This window comes from Microplitis demolitor, chromosome 4 (genome assembly GCF_026212275.2).
Source record: "Microplitis demolitor isolate Queensland-Clemson2020A chromosome 4, iyMicDemo2.1a, whole genome shotgun sequence".
In the NCBI taxonomy this organism is placed as follows: Eukaryota; Metazoa; Arthropoda; class Insecta; order Hymenoptera; family Braconidae; genus Microplitis; species Microplitis demolitor.
This window is the reverse complement of record NC_068548.1, coordinates 1,814,098-1,833,596: the sequence shown is the minus strand read 5'-3', so window position 1 is coordinate 1,833,596 and position 19,499 is coordinate 1,814,098. Positions and strand designations below refer to the sequence as shown.

The 19,499-nt window shown below is 32.6% G+C and overlaps 1 protein-coding gene across 2 annotated transcripts in view; it reads right to left on the bottom strand.

Annotated features, from left to right (window-relative positions):
* The window catches only part of LOC103571370 (paired box protein Pax-6), a 38,418-nt gene that overhangs the window by 11,540 nt on the left and 7,379 nt on the right, over nt 1–19,499 (bottom strand). For both annotated transcript variants that reach the window (XM_008549512.2, XM_008549519.1), the window contains exons 3-5: nt 12,415–12,580; nt 12,050–12,230; nt 5,578–5,854 (exon numbers count right to left, since the gene is read on the bottom strand). In XM_008549512.2, the coding sequence (XP_008547734.1) occupies nt 5,578–5,854; nt 12,050–12,230; nt 12,415–12,580 (624 nt within the window). The remainder of the gene's footprint in view (nt 1–5,577; nt 5,855–12,049; nt 12,231–12,414; nt 12,581–19,499) is intronic.

The window sequence follows — 19,499 nt, the reverse complement described above, 5'->3', positions numbered from 1 at the left end:
CAAAAAGGTCCTTATCAATTTTCATCTAAATCTCATATTTTAGCCGTAATTGCAACTCAAAGTCACACAAAGATTTTTTTTTTGCTCGCGAAAAAAATTTCCTTGTACCCAAAACTTTAAATGAAAATTCTGGCTTAAATATCAAAGATATGGGAAAAATGAATATAAACAATATTATAGGAAATTAAATTTCCTATCAAAAAGGTCCTTATCAATTTTAATCTAAATCTCATATTTTAGCCGTAATTGCAACTCAAAGTCACACAAAGATTTTTTTTTTGCCCTTGAAAAAAATTTCCTTGTACACAAAACTTTGAAGGAAAATTCTGGCTTAAATATTAAAGATATGGGAAAAATGAATATAAACAATATTATAGAAAATTAAATTTCCTATCAAAAAGGTTATTATCAATTTTCATCTAAATCTCATATTTTAGCTGTAATTGCAACTCAAAGTCACACAAAGATTTTTTTTTTTTGCCTTCGAAAAAAATTTCCTTGTACACAAAACTTTGAATGAAAATTCTGGCTTAAATATCAAAGATATGGGAAAAATGAATATAAACAATATTATAGAAAATTAAATTTCCTATCAAAAAGGTCCTTGACCCTATCGATCTAAACCCAATACTTCGGCTGTAATTGTTCTCTGAACTTAAAAAGATTTGAAAAGTCTAAAATAAGTAACTTTTGAAAACAAAGGGTTGTAACAATCTCGGTCAGATGGCCCCAATTAAATCGTAACTGACCAAACCACCATCTTCCCTTACACTAAAACTTTCAAAGTAACAATCTTCAAACGATTGGGTAACTTGGCAACTTCTCGACCGCTTCAAGAACAGGAAACAGGCTCTCAGCCCTTAACATTTATCCCATTGGCTGACCCTTTCCCATATTAATTTTGACCTCCATTTTTAAATCCTCTCTCCCTTCTCCCCTTACCTTTCCCTATCCCCTCTTTTAAATATAATCCTCGATTTATCTCCTCGCAATTTCTTATCACGGAATCACGGCATCGCGACTCAGCGGTCCGGAATAAATTAACAAAGTGTGTGAAGTTAATTAATTAATATCGTGTGAAGTAACTCTTAAAAATTACCACAGAACCGATTTTTGTAATAAAATACTCCTAGTCTTCGTTAAAAATCTCCCATTGTCTTTTCCGTTTCCTTCTTCTTCGCGGTCTTTTTTAAACAAGAGATTAAAAAACCCCCTGGCGATTTACAGACCGGTGAGAACTAAAATCTACTTCTGTAGCGGGGAAATAATTTTCCTTAAAATACAAAATTTTATGAAAAAAAACCGACAGAAAAAGGATAGAAAAAATTAATTTCGCCGGTTTGTGACACAAAGACATCTATAGATTGTTTAACCCGGTATTGGGTAGAGTTTATTTCAGTGCAGAATGAGCTGGCGCCCAGGAGGAGGTCCTGAGTATGGAATCACACAAAAGGTACTACGGCAAAGCAGGTGGAACGCTGTTTATATGGAGGGAATCTAGTCAAGACTCTGCAGGAGGTCTTCAATCATCCCCGTTACACACGAATCCTTTTTTGTTCCAATGCCGATCGATACTTCAAGGCTAGATTGTACTTTAGATATCCAACACTCGGGTTTTCAGCTCACGTTCAACCAAAGTCGTCAAACTAAACTTAATTTACAAATAACCATTTTCAAAACCAACGCGGGCTTATTTAAAGCCCAGAAATTTAAATCCGGATTTTAAAGTGTGGCCAAGTAGTCTGTAAGTTGTCGAAATCTGTTAATTTTGAATTTTTCGCCCGATTTGTGGCGCCCACTTAATTTTCGCTAAATCGATCTTTTGTTTTTTTCGATTTAGGTGGGAATAATAATTTTTCTAATAATTTCTGAGAACAAGAGTTCAAAGTAGAGGTTCCAAGCTCTATTTTATGTTTTTTTTTTTTTTTTACCTTAACACTTTCGTTATTTAGAGGAAATTCTTGTAAAAAGTCGTTTTTTCGGAAAAGCTGTTACTTTTGTAAAAATAATCGTAAAAAATGAAAAGTGTCTTAACCCAGAAATTAATAACAATCGAGTGCTCATATTCGATCATTTACAATCGATACTAGACAATCGATTATCAATTAATCGTAAAAACAATCGATTAATCGAAAAATCGATTAATCGAAAAATCGATTAATTTTAGAAAAAAACAGTTTTTTTTTTTATGAATTTAATAGTTGTAGAATCGATAACTCAACAATCGATAGTGAAAATCGATCTTAAAATTAAATATTACCATGAAAAAAATACTAAAAAGTAATTAATAATTAATTACACTTATAAATTTCATTTTTTTTTTTTTTTTTTTTTTTTTTTTTATGTAAAACACTTCTACCTCTGATAAAAATTTTTATTGAGTAATCGATTATTTGAGAGCAACGTTTAAGTTGCAATCGACTTGTCGAAAATCGAATATTTTAATTAAAAAAAAAAAAAAAAAAAAAAAAAAAAAAAATATCTAAGGGGTTGGAAGTTGGAACTTTGAGGTTATAAATGAAGAAGGAAATTTATATCCACTATATTTTTTTTTTTGAACGAAGAATATTTTTGAATTTGAAACAAAAGATTTATATTTCCATAGCAAATTTAAGTGAAAGCTGTTTTAAAAAATTCCTTGTTTTTTATTTTTTTTTTTTTTCCATTAATCGTATCCTTTAAAATCAATTAAAAAAGTTCGATTAATCGAATTCGATATTACACTACCAAAAACGTAACCTTTTATATTTTTGATCATAACCTCAAAACTTACATTCCGTTTAAAAAAAATAAAAAACAACTGAAAATCATAGACTTGAACTAAAAAATGGCGCTCGAAAATTTGTCCGATCATCGGTTTCGATCCCACTGAGTCGGCTCCCAGTTTTAAAAATGATAATAATAAAAGTTGTATATTTCCGAGGATAAAAAAAAAAACAAGGGCACGTTATGATAAATAGCGAGAGCCACATCGCCACAACTCGTCACGAGTGAGTATGTAAGTAAAACCGCGATCTTTATCCATCCAACAGGCGAAGCGATCTCGCGGTCGGATAAACTCGTACTCGGTACGAGACAAAAGGCAGAGTCGGGTTGGCTGGTTGGTTAGACAGCGACAGGGCAACTTGGGACTGGTATCCAGAGGGCAGGGCAGGGCAGCCCAGGGAATGCTCTGGTATACTCAGAAAGAGTTGTACCGAGGACGCACGCGAGTTATGCATGAAAGCCTCAATACATGTTGATGGCTCGTGATGCCAGCGGTTGGTTGCAATCGTAATTTGATACTTGCTGGGAGGTCAGGACAGATTGACGAGCGATAATTCCAGTCGGTGTGACTTGGAGGCTTGCAACTAGATAAATACTGACAGCCCACTGACCTGGGAATCCTGCTATGGTTTCCTAATACCCATCCCATGTAAAAACTATTTACTCTGCTCTTTACTTTGCTTATTCTGAGTTGAAATATGACTTTGGTTATGATTCCATTCCATTCGTGCGTTTGAAAATCCGATTCTTTTGTTTCGAGTAGAGTAAAGAGCAAAGGCTTGTTCGTAGCTCGCTCTATTCTGCTTTTTTATATTCTACGAGCTGCGCTGAGACCTCTATCGGTTGCTTACAAAAAGACGTTGGAGTTATTGTTAGCAGGTCGTTTGTTTGAGAGATTAAAAATATTTACAATGCGTGTGTTGTGTAGAGGAGGATTGTCAGGGAAACAAATGCCGACAATGTCGGATATGGATATTGAAAATATGCAGGCGATGTTGGATCCCGGGTAAAAGATGGGCTTGCTGATAAGAATAGACTGATGCATTTAATCATAGGTGAGGATTTGATGCGAGGAAGTTTGGGAGTTTGCTAGGATCGTTGGTTGGGTGGGTGGTTGGTTGGTTGGTTATTCTGAAGAGATACAATACGTGACCCAGAGGACTTTATTGTCTTGGATGGTTTTGTTTCGAGTGACTCCGCGTACGCTCGGTGGGTTACAATTTTTTTAATATATGTAAGGAATATCGTTATCGTGTTCTTGGATTTTGAATCTCGAAAGTATTGGTGAGAAATATCAAGATTTGAGGTAAAAATATCATTTTCACCCCATAGAAAAATATCATTATCAAAATATCAATATCAAAATTTGAGATAAAAATATCATTATTAGAATTCTTTGTAAAAATATCAATATCGATATTTTGGAAAAAAAATATCAATATCAATGTTTGAGATGAAAATATCATTTTCGACCCATAGGAGAATATCGTTATCAAAATTCCTTATAAAAATATCAATATCAAAATTTGAAATAAAAATATCATTCTTAAAATTCTTTTTAAAAATATCAATATCAAGATTTGAGGTAGAAATATCATTTTCACCCCATAGAAAAATATCATTATCAAAATATCAATATCAAAATTTGAGATAAAAATATCATTATTAGAATTCTTTGTAAAAATATCAATATCGATATTTTGGAAAAAAAATATCAATATCAATGTTTGAGATGAAAATATCATTTTCGACCCATAGGAGAATATCGTTATCAAAATTCCTTATAAAAATATCAATATCAAAATTTGAAATAAAAATATCATTCTTAAAATTCTTTTTAAAAATATCAATATCAAGATTTGAGGTAAAAATATCATTTTCACCCCATAGAAAAATATCATTATCAAAATATCAATATCAATATTTTAGATAAAAATATCATTATCAATATTTTAGAAAAATTTTAATATCAATCCGTTAAAAAATATCATTATCCCCCTCTAGAAAAATATCACCCTCAAAATTCTTTATAAAAATATCAATATCAATATTAAAGATAAACATATCGATAACACCAAAAATATCGTCATTTCAATGCAGAATACCCCTATCAATTAATTGAAGAATATCCTCATCAAATTTTCACCAAAATATCACCATCAACCCATAGAAGAATATCATCACCTCATCGGAAAATATCAATACACACATTTTCTAAAAACTATCACAATCAACCCATCGAAAATTATTCTCCAACTTTTCCATGGAACCATAGCTAACAACAAAAAATCGTCTTTCCGCAAAATATCAGCCCATCCCCAATAGCATTATCTCTGAATCCTAAAAAGGCGGTATCCTCAGCTATTTGTGTTGATACAAAGCTCAGATTGATAATAACATGTATCTTTCCACTGGCCTGAGGCAGTTTTATTCCAAAAGAGATGTTATCCTATAAGCCAACCCTCGGAAATAATCAAAGCCCGGGGGCTCGCGTGCGGTTGAGCGTTTGAAACAGTTGCCTTGTCTTCAGCAGCCGTACCCGCAAGTGTTAAATATTCACTATAATAAATTTTTTTACCAAACCACGCAGGAAAGCACTCCTCTACCATTGCTATTATCATCTTTGAACAAAAAACCCGTTTGATCTGGGCTGGATGAGGGAGGCTCGTTTGTACATCGCTTTGCATCCCGATTATTACCCATGTGCATATGCGTTTAACCACCGCTACATTGATGCGTCCACTAATTAAACTCTCATTCCTACCAGTCCCTAATCCTCGGACAGCCTAAACACCATTAAATCCAACTCACCTTTTTTCGCATGAAGATCAGGATCAACTGGCAAAGTCGTGCAGTGACTCGGACTCAGACTCGGCTGCAACGAAGGAAACGGACTTCCAGCTCCCGTCGGATACCAGGGATTCGGTCTCGGCCAACTACTCTGTCCATTAAGCAGCCTCAATTTGTCATAAACGCTATCAGGAGTTCCCACTCCAACCGGTTGCTGGGGATGCTGATGCTGATGATGCTGCTGCCGCTGTTCCTTCTGGGCTGCGAGATTCCTCAGCACCCTATTAATCGACGATACCTGCAATCAAACAAATAACAAACCCATTAGTCTTATTAACCAGTTCCTCATCCACGGGAAAGGGGAACCCATATTTATCATCATTTCCCTTAAATCAGATTGCAATCAACTGATTACCCCAGTGACTAAGCCAATTGATGCCTGCTGATTGCTAATTGATCAACTGATTCCTCTGAGACGGCGACATCAGCGGAAGCACGACAATAGGAAACCGTTTAGGCTGGATGCCGTCATTGTGGGTCCAACTGCTGAAAACATGTGTCGCCAACCACTTCTCGGATCATTGTAAGGAACTTTTATGACAATAGACGATTTTGTCCCAGTTTAAAGTGACGTTAATGTGATTGATATTGTTTGGGTTAATTGACAGGGCTTTTAATGACAATCTCAAGTGTACTTTTGTCAACGTAAGCTACCAATGATTTTTTAGGCTAGTTTGGTTGAAAGACCGAGACCCAGGTAAAAATGAGATCGAAATAAAGTCGAGGGCATAGAAAATGTCATTGCTGTCCGAAATGTCAAGACACTTCGATGTTGCGAGCTAGATGACAGCTCTGGATACCTCGGAGGAATAAAGTCCCTGAGCCAATTCCCGATGATGACAATTTTAATCTAACAAGACGTATGTGTAACTAGATAGCGAGATGTCTCTTGGGTAGATGGAATCGGAGACACTGATGCTGGATATTAATTAGCATTTGGTATTTAGCAAGATGTTGCGAGGACCATATTATTGTCTTGCCGGATAGAGACGTCATAATATTGTCTCCCTATGACGCCTGGTAATAGACCGTGTCTCGTTACTTCCTGGCAGACGCAAGGGGACCGAGGGTGTCGTTCTTATTCAGTCCACTTCCGTGGGGATGGGCTCACATGACTGAAGTGGGTATTGGAGAAGTGACTCGAGTGGGTTGAGGGTACAGCGAAAGGAAGGGTAAGGGTATGAGAAGGGAAAGAGAGAGAGGATTAAAACAGGATCGTTTTTATTGCGAGGGTTGATTAAGAGAATGAAAGTCTCAGATACTTGCTGGATCATTTTCAAAATGGGTATTTAGAGTGACGACACGTGCGACTTGCTGTAGAAAAAATTTTACGTATTGAGATGAATTTTTAATTTCGCGGAGATTATCAGCCACGTGCGAAGCGAATTTTTGAAATTTGATTTAAAGATTGAGAAATAATGGGTTTATTGGGGCGTCATGGGGGTCTGGAGGTTATTTCAAGTTAAATGAGTACCCACATGCCTATAAAATTTTTCGAAAATTTTTTTCGAAACACAAAAATTAAATTCTGATCAAAATTTTTTTTTTTGTAATTTTAATGACATATCTACGTTCTATGAAGAATTTCAAGTAAAATGAGTACCCACATGCCCATAAAATTTTTCAAAAATTTTTTTCGAAACATAAAAATTCAATTCTGATCAAAATTTTTTTTTTTGTAATTTTAATGACATATCTGCGTTCTATGAAGGATTTCAAGTAAAATGAGTACCCACATGCTCGTAAAATTTTTCAAAAATTTTTTTCAAAACCAACGAAAATCCAATTTCAATAAAAAAATTTTTTTTAGCAAAATTGATGTGATATCTGAGTTTTATGAAGGATTCGAAGTAAAATGAGTACTAACAAGCCGACAAAATTAAAAAAAAAATGTTCTCTGATTGCAATTCCATAAAACCCCGAAACGAATGTTAACAAATTTCGCGGTAAAAAAAGCAAAACACCCGTAACTCCTTCAAACAAAGAAAGCTCGCAGGTGCCGGTACAAACAGAATTCAAATATCACCCTCGGAACGCTTGGCATTCGCAATTTACTCTCGACTTCAAACTTCCCAGGCTCGTAGCCCTAAAAAAACTATCAACCAGCCTACAGCCAACCAAAACACTCCCATTCCATCCTCACCCCATTCCTGCTCCATCACAGAAAAATAATCACAGCTTTAATCTCTCAGATCCTGGCACGCGTATCCACGCACGCACGCTCACGTTAATTTCCGCAATATATTTGCCCAGATTTAAATATATGCCTTCAAATATATTTATATTTATATATATATATCTGGCTCGATGTATCAGAATTCCATCCATCAGCACAAAGACTGACCTGGACTACGAACGACTGGTGATAAATATGACGACATACTTTTATCACTTGCGTCGTCAGAGCCAAGGATTTATTTTGTTCCTTCAGGACTTTGTCGAGGTGGCATGATCGCTGATTAAAGCAGAAGAAGGCTAAAAAAAAACAATCATAGCACTAGAGCAGTAAAACTCAAGATAGCTGAATGAAAGTAAGGCTGGAAAATACATAATGCAGTAGCCGGACGTCTACTAACGCCCTCCTTACTTTTCTGCCACCCCAAAGTTACATTCCGTCCTTTTCTTACCCAGGAGTTAGCAAGTACTGAGCACAGACCGGTGACTCGCTCAGTCTCCACATCTTAGGGGTGCATTGATTTACGGTGGGATGGCCTAGGGTGTCTCCAACTCATACCATACCCATACCCGGTTTACTACTAAGGAGTATATAGAGTCCTCACACCGATAAAACCTCCCCAGCTTAGCTCAGACCCAACAATTCACTCGCCTTGGCTTTCTGAGCCCATCCATTTTATCCCATCACCCATCACCCATTGTTGCGGTTACTTCGTCTATCCAATTCTCTCTCAACACTGTTTCCGAATTTATACTGGCTATTTTTATTTATTTACGTCATTTGTAACCCTTTAAAAGTGCTCCGTCAAAAATTTCGATCATGGAAATTAGTCACGTTTTGAGATCTATAGTTTTCATTTTTGTCATCAATTTGCCTGATTTTCAGCCCTAAATCAGGAAATTTTGAATTTTTTATAAACATTATCGATGTCTTAAATCTTCAATAAGGAAATTTCGGGTCTTCTATATGGAAATTTTTTATTTTTTAATGAGAAATTTTTAGTTTTTAATATGGAGGCATTTCGTGATCAATAAGGAAATTTCGGGTCTTCTATATGGAAATTTTTTATTTTTGATTGAGAAATTTTTAGTTTTTAATATGAAGGCATTTTGTGATCAATAAGAAAATTTCGGGTCTTCTATATGGAAATTTTTTATTTTTGACTGAGAAATTTTTAGTTTTTAATATGGAGGCATTTTGTGATCAATAAGGAAATTTCGGGTCTTCTATATGGAAATTTTTTATTTTTAACTGAGAAATTTTTAGTTTTTAATATGGAGGCATTTTGTGATCAATAAGGAAATTTCGGGTCCTCTATATGGAAATTTTTGATTTTTGATTAAGTTTTTGGTTTTCAATAAGGAAAAGGAGGCCTCTGATTATTAATAAGGAAATTCCGGCTCTTCAAAAAAGAAATTGTGAATTTTCAATAGTTTTCAGCCTTCAATAAGAAAATTCTGCGTTTTTAATTATGAAATTTTTCATTTTAATCATGATTTGAGTTTTCAGAAAGGAAATTCGGGATCTTCAATAAGGAAACTTTGAATTTTTAACTGAGAAATTTTTAAATTGGAATACGGGGGCATTTCATGATTATTAAGGAAGTTTTTAAATCTTCAATAGGGAATTTCGGGTCTTCAAGATGGAAATTTTTTATTTTTTATGAATTTGGGTCTTCAATAAGGAACTTCTGAGTCTTTGATCAATTTTGAATTGAAAATGGAGAAGTTTCTTCAATAAGAAAAATTTCGGGTCGGATTATTCAAAATGGAAATTTCGGGTTTTTATTCTCTCTCTAGATTTTCCATAAAGAAATTTTACGACTCCAATCATTAATAAAGAAATTTCGGGTCTTCAATATGGAAATTTCGGATTTTCGATGACGTTTTAGGTCTTCAATAAGAGACTTTCGAGTCTTCGATTAGGTAATTTTAGATCGAAAATTAAGTTTCTAATCAATAAGAGAAATTTCGGGTCTTTAGCTTCTTCACTAAGGAAGCCTCTAATTTTAAATAATAAAGAAATTTCGGGTTTTCCATAAACTTTTCAGGTTTCAATAAGAAAATTCTGCGTCATCAATAAGGAAATTTTAAATCTTCATCGCAAAAATTTCGGGTCTTTAGCTTCTTCACTAAGGAAGCCTCTAATCTTGAATAACAAAGAAATTTCGGGTTTTCCATAAACTTTTCAGCCTTCAATAAGAAAATTCTGCGTCATCAATAAGGAAATTTTAAATCTTTATCGCAAAAATTTCGGGTCTTCAATATAAAATTTTTACATTTTTAATCAAAACCAGCCTTCAATCAGGAAATTCCGCGTCATCAACAAGATAACTTTGAATTCAAAACGAAGTATCATTCAATCTTCAATATTAAGAAAATTAAAAATCACAGCAGTTTCGCCTTCAACAAGAAACTTTAAAATTTTCCACACCATTTTCAATCTTCAATCTTCAAAGAAGTCTCGATCTCGAAAGTTTTCTATCCAACAACAAACTTCCAATCTCCACCAATAAAATTCTAGGTCATCAAAACAAAAACTTAAAGTTTTCATGAAAAACATTAATCATCGATTTGTTTTGAAAGTGAAAACAATTAGCCATAATGTTTTATTCTATCGAAGTTGAGAACCTTGACAAACTCAGTGAGGCGAATAACCCAATCCATCCACCCGGTGCCATTCAAATGAGAGGAAATATTTCTAACTTGGAACATTTCACAGTCTGACCATCATTTAAACTCTCCCTTCTCCCACCCCTCCCCCTTTCTCTTTCTCTTATATATACATATATATACATATATAACTATTGTCTTGCCGCATTTGGGAATAATGAAAAACTAAAGATTTTTCTGGTATGGAATGAGAAAACGTCGGGAGTTTTACTTCCGAGCGTATCCAATTTTATGGCATTACAATAACGGGGGTAATGTCTAGAATAATGAAATTTTCCTCTTTACTCCCTCCGAAATATGTTTCATTTCGCGTTTTCTCATTTCATTTTAGCATTTCATTATTTTTATCTACATTTACCAATACCAGAACAAATAACAAAACAAATCCTTAACACAAATTAGACCCTGTTGCAGTTATAGGTTATGGTTATCTCAGTTTTCTGTTCTATGCCTCATTCTATAAAACATTTTAACGGAAATGAGTAAAGGGGTGTTGAAAAAGGATCAAAGGAATCGTAATCCAACTGGAAACGGCGTTGAGCAGCTAAAGCTTTTCCAACAATCTGTTTTGCGGGTAAGATTAACCATTTGTTAATGGCCCGTGTAATCGGTTTAACTAAAAATCTATTGATATATTCAAGATCTGTCTTGTAAAAGATCTTTGGTTTCATTTCACTTTCTTACCGTCTACTAAGGTCACCCAAAAAACCCGACTTCTTTTTGTTTCATATGAAAATTTATTTATTTTTTTATTTTTTTGTGACTTAAAAACATTCAAAATTAATGATCTGATGTTTTGGATTTTTTTTCCGACAAATGAATTAAAAAAAAAAATAAAATAAAAATATGCACATGTAGAGAATTTAAAAAGCTACAAGTGCATTTTTTTAAAATATTTTTTTTTTTATAATTTATTGTTTAAAAAAAAGTTCAAAGATTATTAAACACCGGCTAACTTCAGTATCAATAATAAGCCGATGTTTAATAATTTTTGGATTTTTTTTTAGGCAGTAAATTATGAAAAAAAAAATATTTTAAAAAAATGCACTTGTAGTTTTTTAAATTCTCTATATGTGCATATTTTTATTTTTTTTTTTTTTTTATTTTATTTATAAATTTTTATACGACTCAAAAAAAAAAGTCTTTTTGGGTCACCCTGTCTAGAGTAAAGTCTAAATAAATTCGAATTTGATTTACAAATAAATTATTTTTTTTTGACATTTATAAAAAATGTCAATCACAAGACGACGTAAAGACAAAGAAATTTTATTTAACCCTGAGGAGTTTTAGTTAAGAGACGACCATTACCGTCAACCAGAAAAAAGAGGCGCGATTGCTAAGGCGCGAGTTATTCCAAAGGGGCTGCCGTTGAATTTCATAAGATCCTGATGCTCATGAAGATCTGAGAAGGGAGGGTAGAATGTAAAAGGGGATGCGACCCTTCTTAAGCGACGGCGTTTATTGGACGCATGCAAATATCCATGGCAACGGTTACAAAAAGACTCATGAACATGCATACCATTATCATGATCACGAAAGATCGAGAATAAGGGTATAAAATGGACAGACAAAATCCACTACTTACACTCGGGATGTTGTCATTTGTACAGACGCCTTCTTGAAGCAACCGGTCGCGAATTTCCCATGCGAATATTGACGGGCATTCGCTTTTGTACAGCGAAATTTTACCGACAACTTCTGCGGTAGCTACTCGCGGTTTGCTGCCGCCGATTGCCCGCGGCCGGATTGATCCAGTCTCGTAGTACCTGGAACAGATGATAAATTTTCTGTTAAATAATCTGATGGAATGCGATTACGCAATGGCGATAATGGAATCTGGGTCGAAGTGAAGGGACAAAGAAACTGGTAGTGGTGCCGCTACTGATTATTTGTTCGGTTCTAGGTCTAGATCTGATTCTAATTGAGATGTTGATGGAAAAATTGACTTACCTGCCGAGGATTTTGGAGACGCAGCCATTACTGACTTGTAGGATCCGCGAAATATCACAGGGTCGTGCTCCTGAGTGCGCTAGCTCGACTATTTTTTGACGGGTTGAGTCTGGCAGAGGTCGACCTCCGACAAAGACGCCGCCCAGTTGATTAACTCCGCTGTGGCCTAAAAAATATACTGTTTATTACTATAAATATAAAGATAATATAATTTATTGGGTGTCACAAAAATATGATAATTCATTTCTTGGGTTTCTTTCATCACAATAGCGGCTGCTATTTTTCATATAAGAAAGAACCGATTAACTGCCACCCTCTTTTTTCTCGGATCTTTTTCAGGCCACTAGATAACTTTTAACTCATTGTGTACATGACGTTACTCCTCCCACACTAAATTCTTGGGTTTACTTTTTTGTTAAATTATTTTCCATGGATTTAAACTGGAACTGGAGAAGAGTCAATGGTTTTTTAACTTTGAATGTATTTTCCCGCTCTAATATCAAAAATATCACAAAAGTTTACTCTTTCATTTTTGTAGGAAATTTTATCCTCTACAAAAAAGATCCTGTGCAAATTTTTGCTAACTTCAATATTTTCGTCGCAATTCGCATCCTAAGTCTGACATCCATTTTAAGGACGAAAAAATTTTTGTTTCACTTGGAACCCGATTGCTGGCTAAAGTATCAAAGATACAGCAAAAATGGATATAAATGATTTTGTAGACAATTAAATTTCCTATAAAAAAGATATCTATGACTTTTTTCATAAATTTATTATTTTGGCCATAAATTGAATTTGAAAAAAAAAAAAATTATTACAACTGTCAGATTCCCCTAGATATTGTCATATGTCTGTTATTAGTAACGGCATTTCTCATTTTTTGCTTTTGCTTCTGCTTTAGATCCTTTTATTATTTTTTTTCTTTTATATTTTTTTTTATTTTCCTACACTAAGTCCCGTACGACGAGGTCAAAAAGCTCAATCGTCTGTGAACAAAGAACGCGATAAATTTTACGGAAAAAATGACATCGATTTCTATTATAACGTGAATCATGTCACCTTCTTTTTTACTATTACTATTATTATTTTTATGTTTTATTTTGTCAACGAAAGTGTTTACTAATGTATGATATATATAATAAACTAACTATTGACACCATAAGTGTTTAAATCTCATGTTTCTATTTATTTTGAGAGCGTGCTGAGTTTTGGAGTTACTGTTGCTGCATTTAATAAGAGGGGTCTCAAGTGCTTATTTTCATACAATGTGTTTATATATAAGTACATATATATGTATATATGAGGTTAAATTTTTGATAATGAAATATTTTGGAATCTATATGACTGTGAAAGTTAATATATCTTATGAAATATTAAATATATGAAAATTATCAAAAACTTTTCTTATAGGAAATTTAATTCTCTACAATTTTGTTTCTGAGCATTTTTATCGTATCTTTGATACTTTGGCCACAATATTAATTTTGAACACTCGATACAAAAAATATAATTTACTACGATAATGAGTTTTGAATTTAAAATTAAAATTATGACCAAACTACCCGAGATACGAAAAAAATGTATGAGTACGTTTTTGTAGCAAATTTAATTCTCTACAATTTTGTTTCTATACATTTTTATCGTATCTTTGATACTTTGGCCACAATATTAATTTTAAATACTCGAGAAAAAAATATCAATTTTACTCCGATATAAATTTTGAATTTAAAATTAAAATTATGACCAAACTACCCGAGATACGAAAAAAATGTATGAGTACATTTTTGTAGAAAATTTAATTCTCTACAATTTTGTTCCTATACATTTTTGCCGTATCTTTGATACTTTGGCCGGAATATTAATTTAAAGTACAACTATCCGACTATTCAAAATTTCGTACGTACGAATGTACGAATGTACGGACTCTCTGTATCTCATTACCGAATTACCCGATTTAAAAACTTTTCACGGAAATCTCTATAGTATATTAACCCTTATAGCCCACAAAAATTTCAAACCAAACTGACCTTTCCAACCATGCCTCGAAAATCAATTTGGAAAAATATTGTGACCTTGAAACTTTTATATCGCACTTCAAATTTGAATTACGGCTTAAATATTGAATTTAGAAGAAAATTTATAGAGATCTTTTTTGTAGGAAATTAAATTTGTGATAAAAATGTACGAGTGCATTTTTTTGATAAATGCGATATTTTGGAAGATATGAGCATTTGAAGTATAAGAATATTTGTCGGTAATTTTCTATGAAAAAAAAAAAATAATAAATAAAATAAAATAATTACGTTTTTTTTTTTTTTTTATAAAGGATCCGTTACATTGTTTAATATTATATATATGACTAAAAATAAGGCGTAAAAAATCTAAACATGAGGTTGATTAAACTCATTAATTCGCATGGAAAATTTCTAGTATAAATAACCTATCGATAAGTTTTTTTCTAGTAGATAAGAAAAAATTATCTTTTAGATGCCAGAGCTGTAAGCGTATATTTATAGAATTTATATAAAACGGTATAAATTTTAAATTTACATGTTTCATTACTTTTTTAGAATTTACCAATTTTTCCATACGGAAATTTTTCTAAACGTTTTCTAGTCTAAGCGATAAAGTAAGCAGCAGATCGGTTCAAAAATTTAGTGGGTCATAAAGACTAACAAGCTTCGGAGACTCCCTCAAAAATTTTTTAAATCGGGTAATTCAGTCATGAGATACAGAGCGTCCGTACATTCGTACATTCGTACGTACGAAATTTTGAATAGTTGGATAGTTATACTTTAAATCGATATTCTGGCTAAAGTATTGAAGATACGGTAAAAATGTATAGGAACAAAATTGTAGAAAATTAAATTTCCTGTAAAAATGTACTCATATACTTTTTTCGTATCTCGGGTAGTTTGGTCATAATTTTAATTTTAAATTCAAAATTTATATCGGAGTAAAATTGATATTTTTTTCTCGAGTATTTAAAATTAATATTGTGGCCAAAGTATCAAAGATACGATAAAAATGCATAGAAACAAAATTGTAGAGAATTAAATTTGCTACGAAAATGTACTCATACATTTTTTTCGTATCTCGGGTAGTTTGGTCATAATTTTAATTTTAAATTCAAAACTCATTATCGGAGTAAATTATATTTTTTGTATCGAGTGTTCAAAATTAATATTGTGGCCAAAGTATCAAAGATACGGCAAAAATGTATAAGAACAAAATTGTAGAAAATTAAATTTCCTGTAAAAATGTACTCATGTATTTTTTTCGTATCTCGGGTAGTTTGGTCATAATTTTAATTTTAAATTCAAAATTTATATCGGAGTAAAATTGATATTTTTTTCTCGAGTATTTAAAATTAATATTGTGGCCAAAGTATCAAAGATACGATAAAAATGCATAGAAACAAAATTGTAGAGAATTAAATTTGCTACGAAAATGTACTCATACATTTTTTTCGTATCTCGGGTAGTTTGGTCATAATTTTAATTTTAAATTCAAAACTCATTATCGGAGTAAATTATATTTTTTGTATCGAGTGTTCAAAATTAATATTGTGGCCAAAGTATCAAAGATACGATAAAAATGCTCAGAAACAAAATTGTAGAGAATTAAATTTCCTATAAAAATGAATCTACACATTTTTTCCATATCTCCAATACTTCGTCCCATATTTCCAATTTTTTATAAAAACATCAATCCTTAATCCAAACAAACCACCAAAAATCTATACCGAGTTGAATTCTATAGACTTAAAGCGCTCTAGTTCACAATACAAGTGCTTCCGGTTAAATGAAAGACTTATAAGACCTCTAAGTATCCGTAATTCATGTCCGTACTTTACATAAATAAAAATAAATCACTAAATTACTCATCAAAATTAATAAAAAAAAAATAAATAATTTTCTTAAAAAAAAAAAAAAAAAAAAAAAAAAATGACGCGTCGGTCTGGTTCTGAATCTGATTCAGTGGGCAGACACCCGCCGAGTTAACATGACGAGGGTTTTTATTGTTAATTTTTGTCACGATACATCCACTCAACAAAACTACTCATCTCTGTTAGCTGTTGGCTCTCTCAGTTCTCAGTTCTCAATTCTTGCTGACCAGGTGAATGGAAATAGAATAAAAAAAAAAAAATAATAATAAGCGACTGAAGCGCGGAAGCACTTGGAATATATATATATTTTTTTTTCACGTCATTCTTAAGTTGTTGAACGATTTAAAAGAGAATTGACCGAACATTTATGTTGAGTGAATGAACAAATGTCTATGGATAGAATCATAATAGTTTATATTGTTGCGGACGTGTTTTCAAAATGGAGATATTTTCGTAGTCTTGTCTAGTCTAGTCTAGTGTAGTCTAGTGTAGTCCCAAGTTGTACCAGGGGTAAAATATGTCCTGGTCTACGGACTATAAAACTCGAGACTGAGACTAAGGAGGGATTAACAATAACGTTGAGTATTTGTTGCTGTTTGTACCCAATTCACCGCTTTGACCTTTTTCCCCTTGTTAGATATCGGCGTTTTAGTTTACGAGTTTTAGAGTTTTATATTTATCGTAAATATATCAATGATTAGTTGATATATTTTATATAGATGTTGCTTGTTGGGTTTTAGGGAAATTACTCGGGAACTATGGGAGATATGGGAAAAGTGTATCAGTACTTTTTTATAGGAAATTTAATTTCCTACAATTTTGTTTCTATGTATTTTTGTCATATCTTTGATATTTTGGCGGGAATTTCAATTTTAAATATTTGGGACCAAAAATATAATTTACTCCAAACGGACTGGGGAATTTAAAATTTAAATTCTGACCGAACTACCCCAGATACGAAAAAAATGTATCAGTACATTTTCATAGGAAATTTAATTTCCTACAATTTTGTTTTCATATATTTTTGTCATATCTTTGATATTTTGGCGGGAATTTTAATTTTAAATATTTGGGACCAAAAATATAATTTACTCCAAACGGACTGGGGAATTTAAAATTTAAATTCTGGCCGAACTACCCCAGATACGAAAAAAATGTATTAGTACATTTTCATAGGAAATTTAATTTCCTACAATTTTGTTCTCATATATTTTTGTCATATCTTTGATATTTTGGCGGGAATTTTAATTTTAAATATTTGGGACCAAAAATATAATTTACTCCAAACGGACTGGGGAATTTAAAATTTAAATTCTGGCCGAACTACCCCAGATACGAAAAAAATGTATTAGTACATTTTCATAGGAAATTTAATTTCCTACAATTTTGTTCTCATATATTTTTGTCATATCTTTGATATTTTGGCGGGAATTTTAATTTTAAATATTTGGGACCAAAAATATAATTTACTCCAAACGGACTGGGGAATTTTAAATTTAAATTCTGGCCGAACTACCCCAGATACGAAAAAAATGTATCAGTACATTTTCATAGGAAATTTAATTTCCTACAATTTTGGTCCTATACATTTTTATCCTATCTCTCATATATCAGCTAGTATCTTAATTTTAAATACTCAAGTCAAAAAATATAATATAACTCCAATATAGATTTTGAATTTAAAATTAAAATTCTGACCAAACTACCCCAGATACCAAAAAAATGTACTCATACATTTTTGTAGTAAAGTAAATTCTCTACAATTTTGTTTATATACATTTTTATCATATCTCTCATATTTTAGCCACAATATCAATTCAAAGAGTCTGTATATCAATACATACTAATTTTTCCAATTTTCCCCCATTTCCAAAACCGTAAAAAAATTTTTTTCTATTGAAAAAAAAAAAAAACAAATTAAATAAATAATAGTATATATAATCTGACAAAAGAACAATAAGATAAATATCTTAGTAAACAATCGTTAAGTAAGCAAAGCTTCGGGGCAGGTATTTCAGAATTGAATCCAATTAGTATCCAACCTGCCATAACTTGGCATCCAACAACATATAACTATATATATATATGTATATATATATGTGTCTTGAAGTGTAAGTACACATACTGGAAATACTGGGGTTGGTAAACTGGCAGCAACAGCACAAGCACAAGCAGAAGCAGCAACACGAGGCGGCGGACGTGGTCTCTAAAGCGGGACCGGACAAAGAGCTCGTAAACGCGTTATTCCACGCCAACGGATCTGTCAGAGCCGCTTCTCCGGGTGCGCTACGTGGAAAAGGTCTGTCCACAGAGCCCCTCAACCTCTGCTCTGCTACTCTGGCTCTGGCTCTGGCTCTAGCTCTGGCTCAATTCAAGCTAAAGCTGATATTATACTATGCGTCTTATTTCTTACAAGAATATTTTTCGAGACTAGTTTAAATATTTATAAATAAAATATACGAATTATGAATTTTTAAAGTTGGATTTTCTGAACAAATTTAATGGAAGAACTGAGTAATTATTTGAATTCTAGAGGTAATTTCCGGTAGTTTGAGTACCCACATCGCTATGATCTGGTGACTTTTGATTTTGGTTACAAAAATTTGAAAATTCAATTTTTTTTTTTGAAAACTTTTTTGAGATGTAGATTGACACTGAGGAGATGATAGAGGAAATTGAGACGAGTAGAATGAGTACCCACATCGATATTTTTTATACCGGAAGTAAAAATATGAAAAATGCATATATATATATACATATATGATGAAGATGACTTTGAGGTAATATACGCTTGTTGGTACTCATTTTACGCGGAATGTTGATGAGAATAAGAATATCACAAGCGTTTATTTTTTAAAAATTTTTAACGAGGGATAAATTGAAAAAATTGCATATGGCGTAGGTAAAAAATTTGGATTTTTTGTTAAATAATTTTCTGGGCTTGTGGGTACTCTTTTTACTCGAAATGGTCTGAAAAACACAGAGAAGCTAAAGAAATAAATTTAGCTTAAAATTTGTTTGGTTTCTGGTCTTTATAAAAAATCTAATTATTGTTTACGAAGTCTGAGTACAATAGAAACAGTTTTTGAAGCTTGTTATATCCATTAATAAACGTACAATCGTATATAAGCGATCACAAGGTGCGCGGGACAATAAGTAAGTCCCAGTGTCATTGTGGTTGCGCTACGGGGATGTC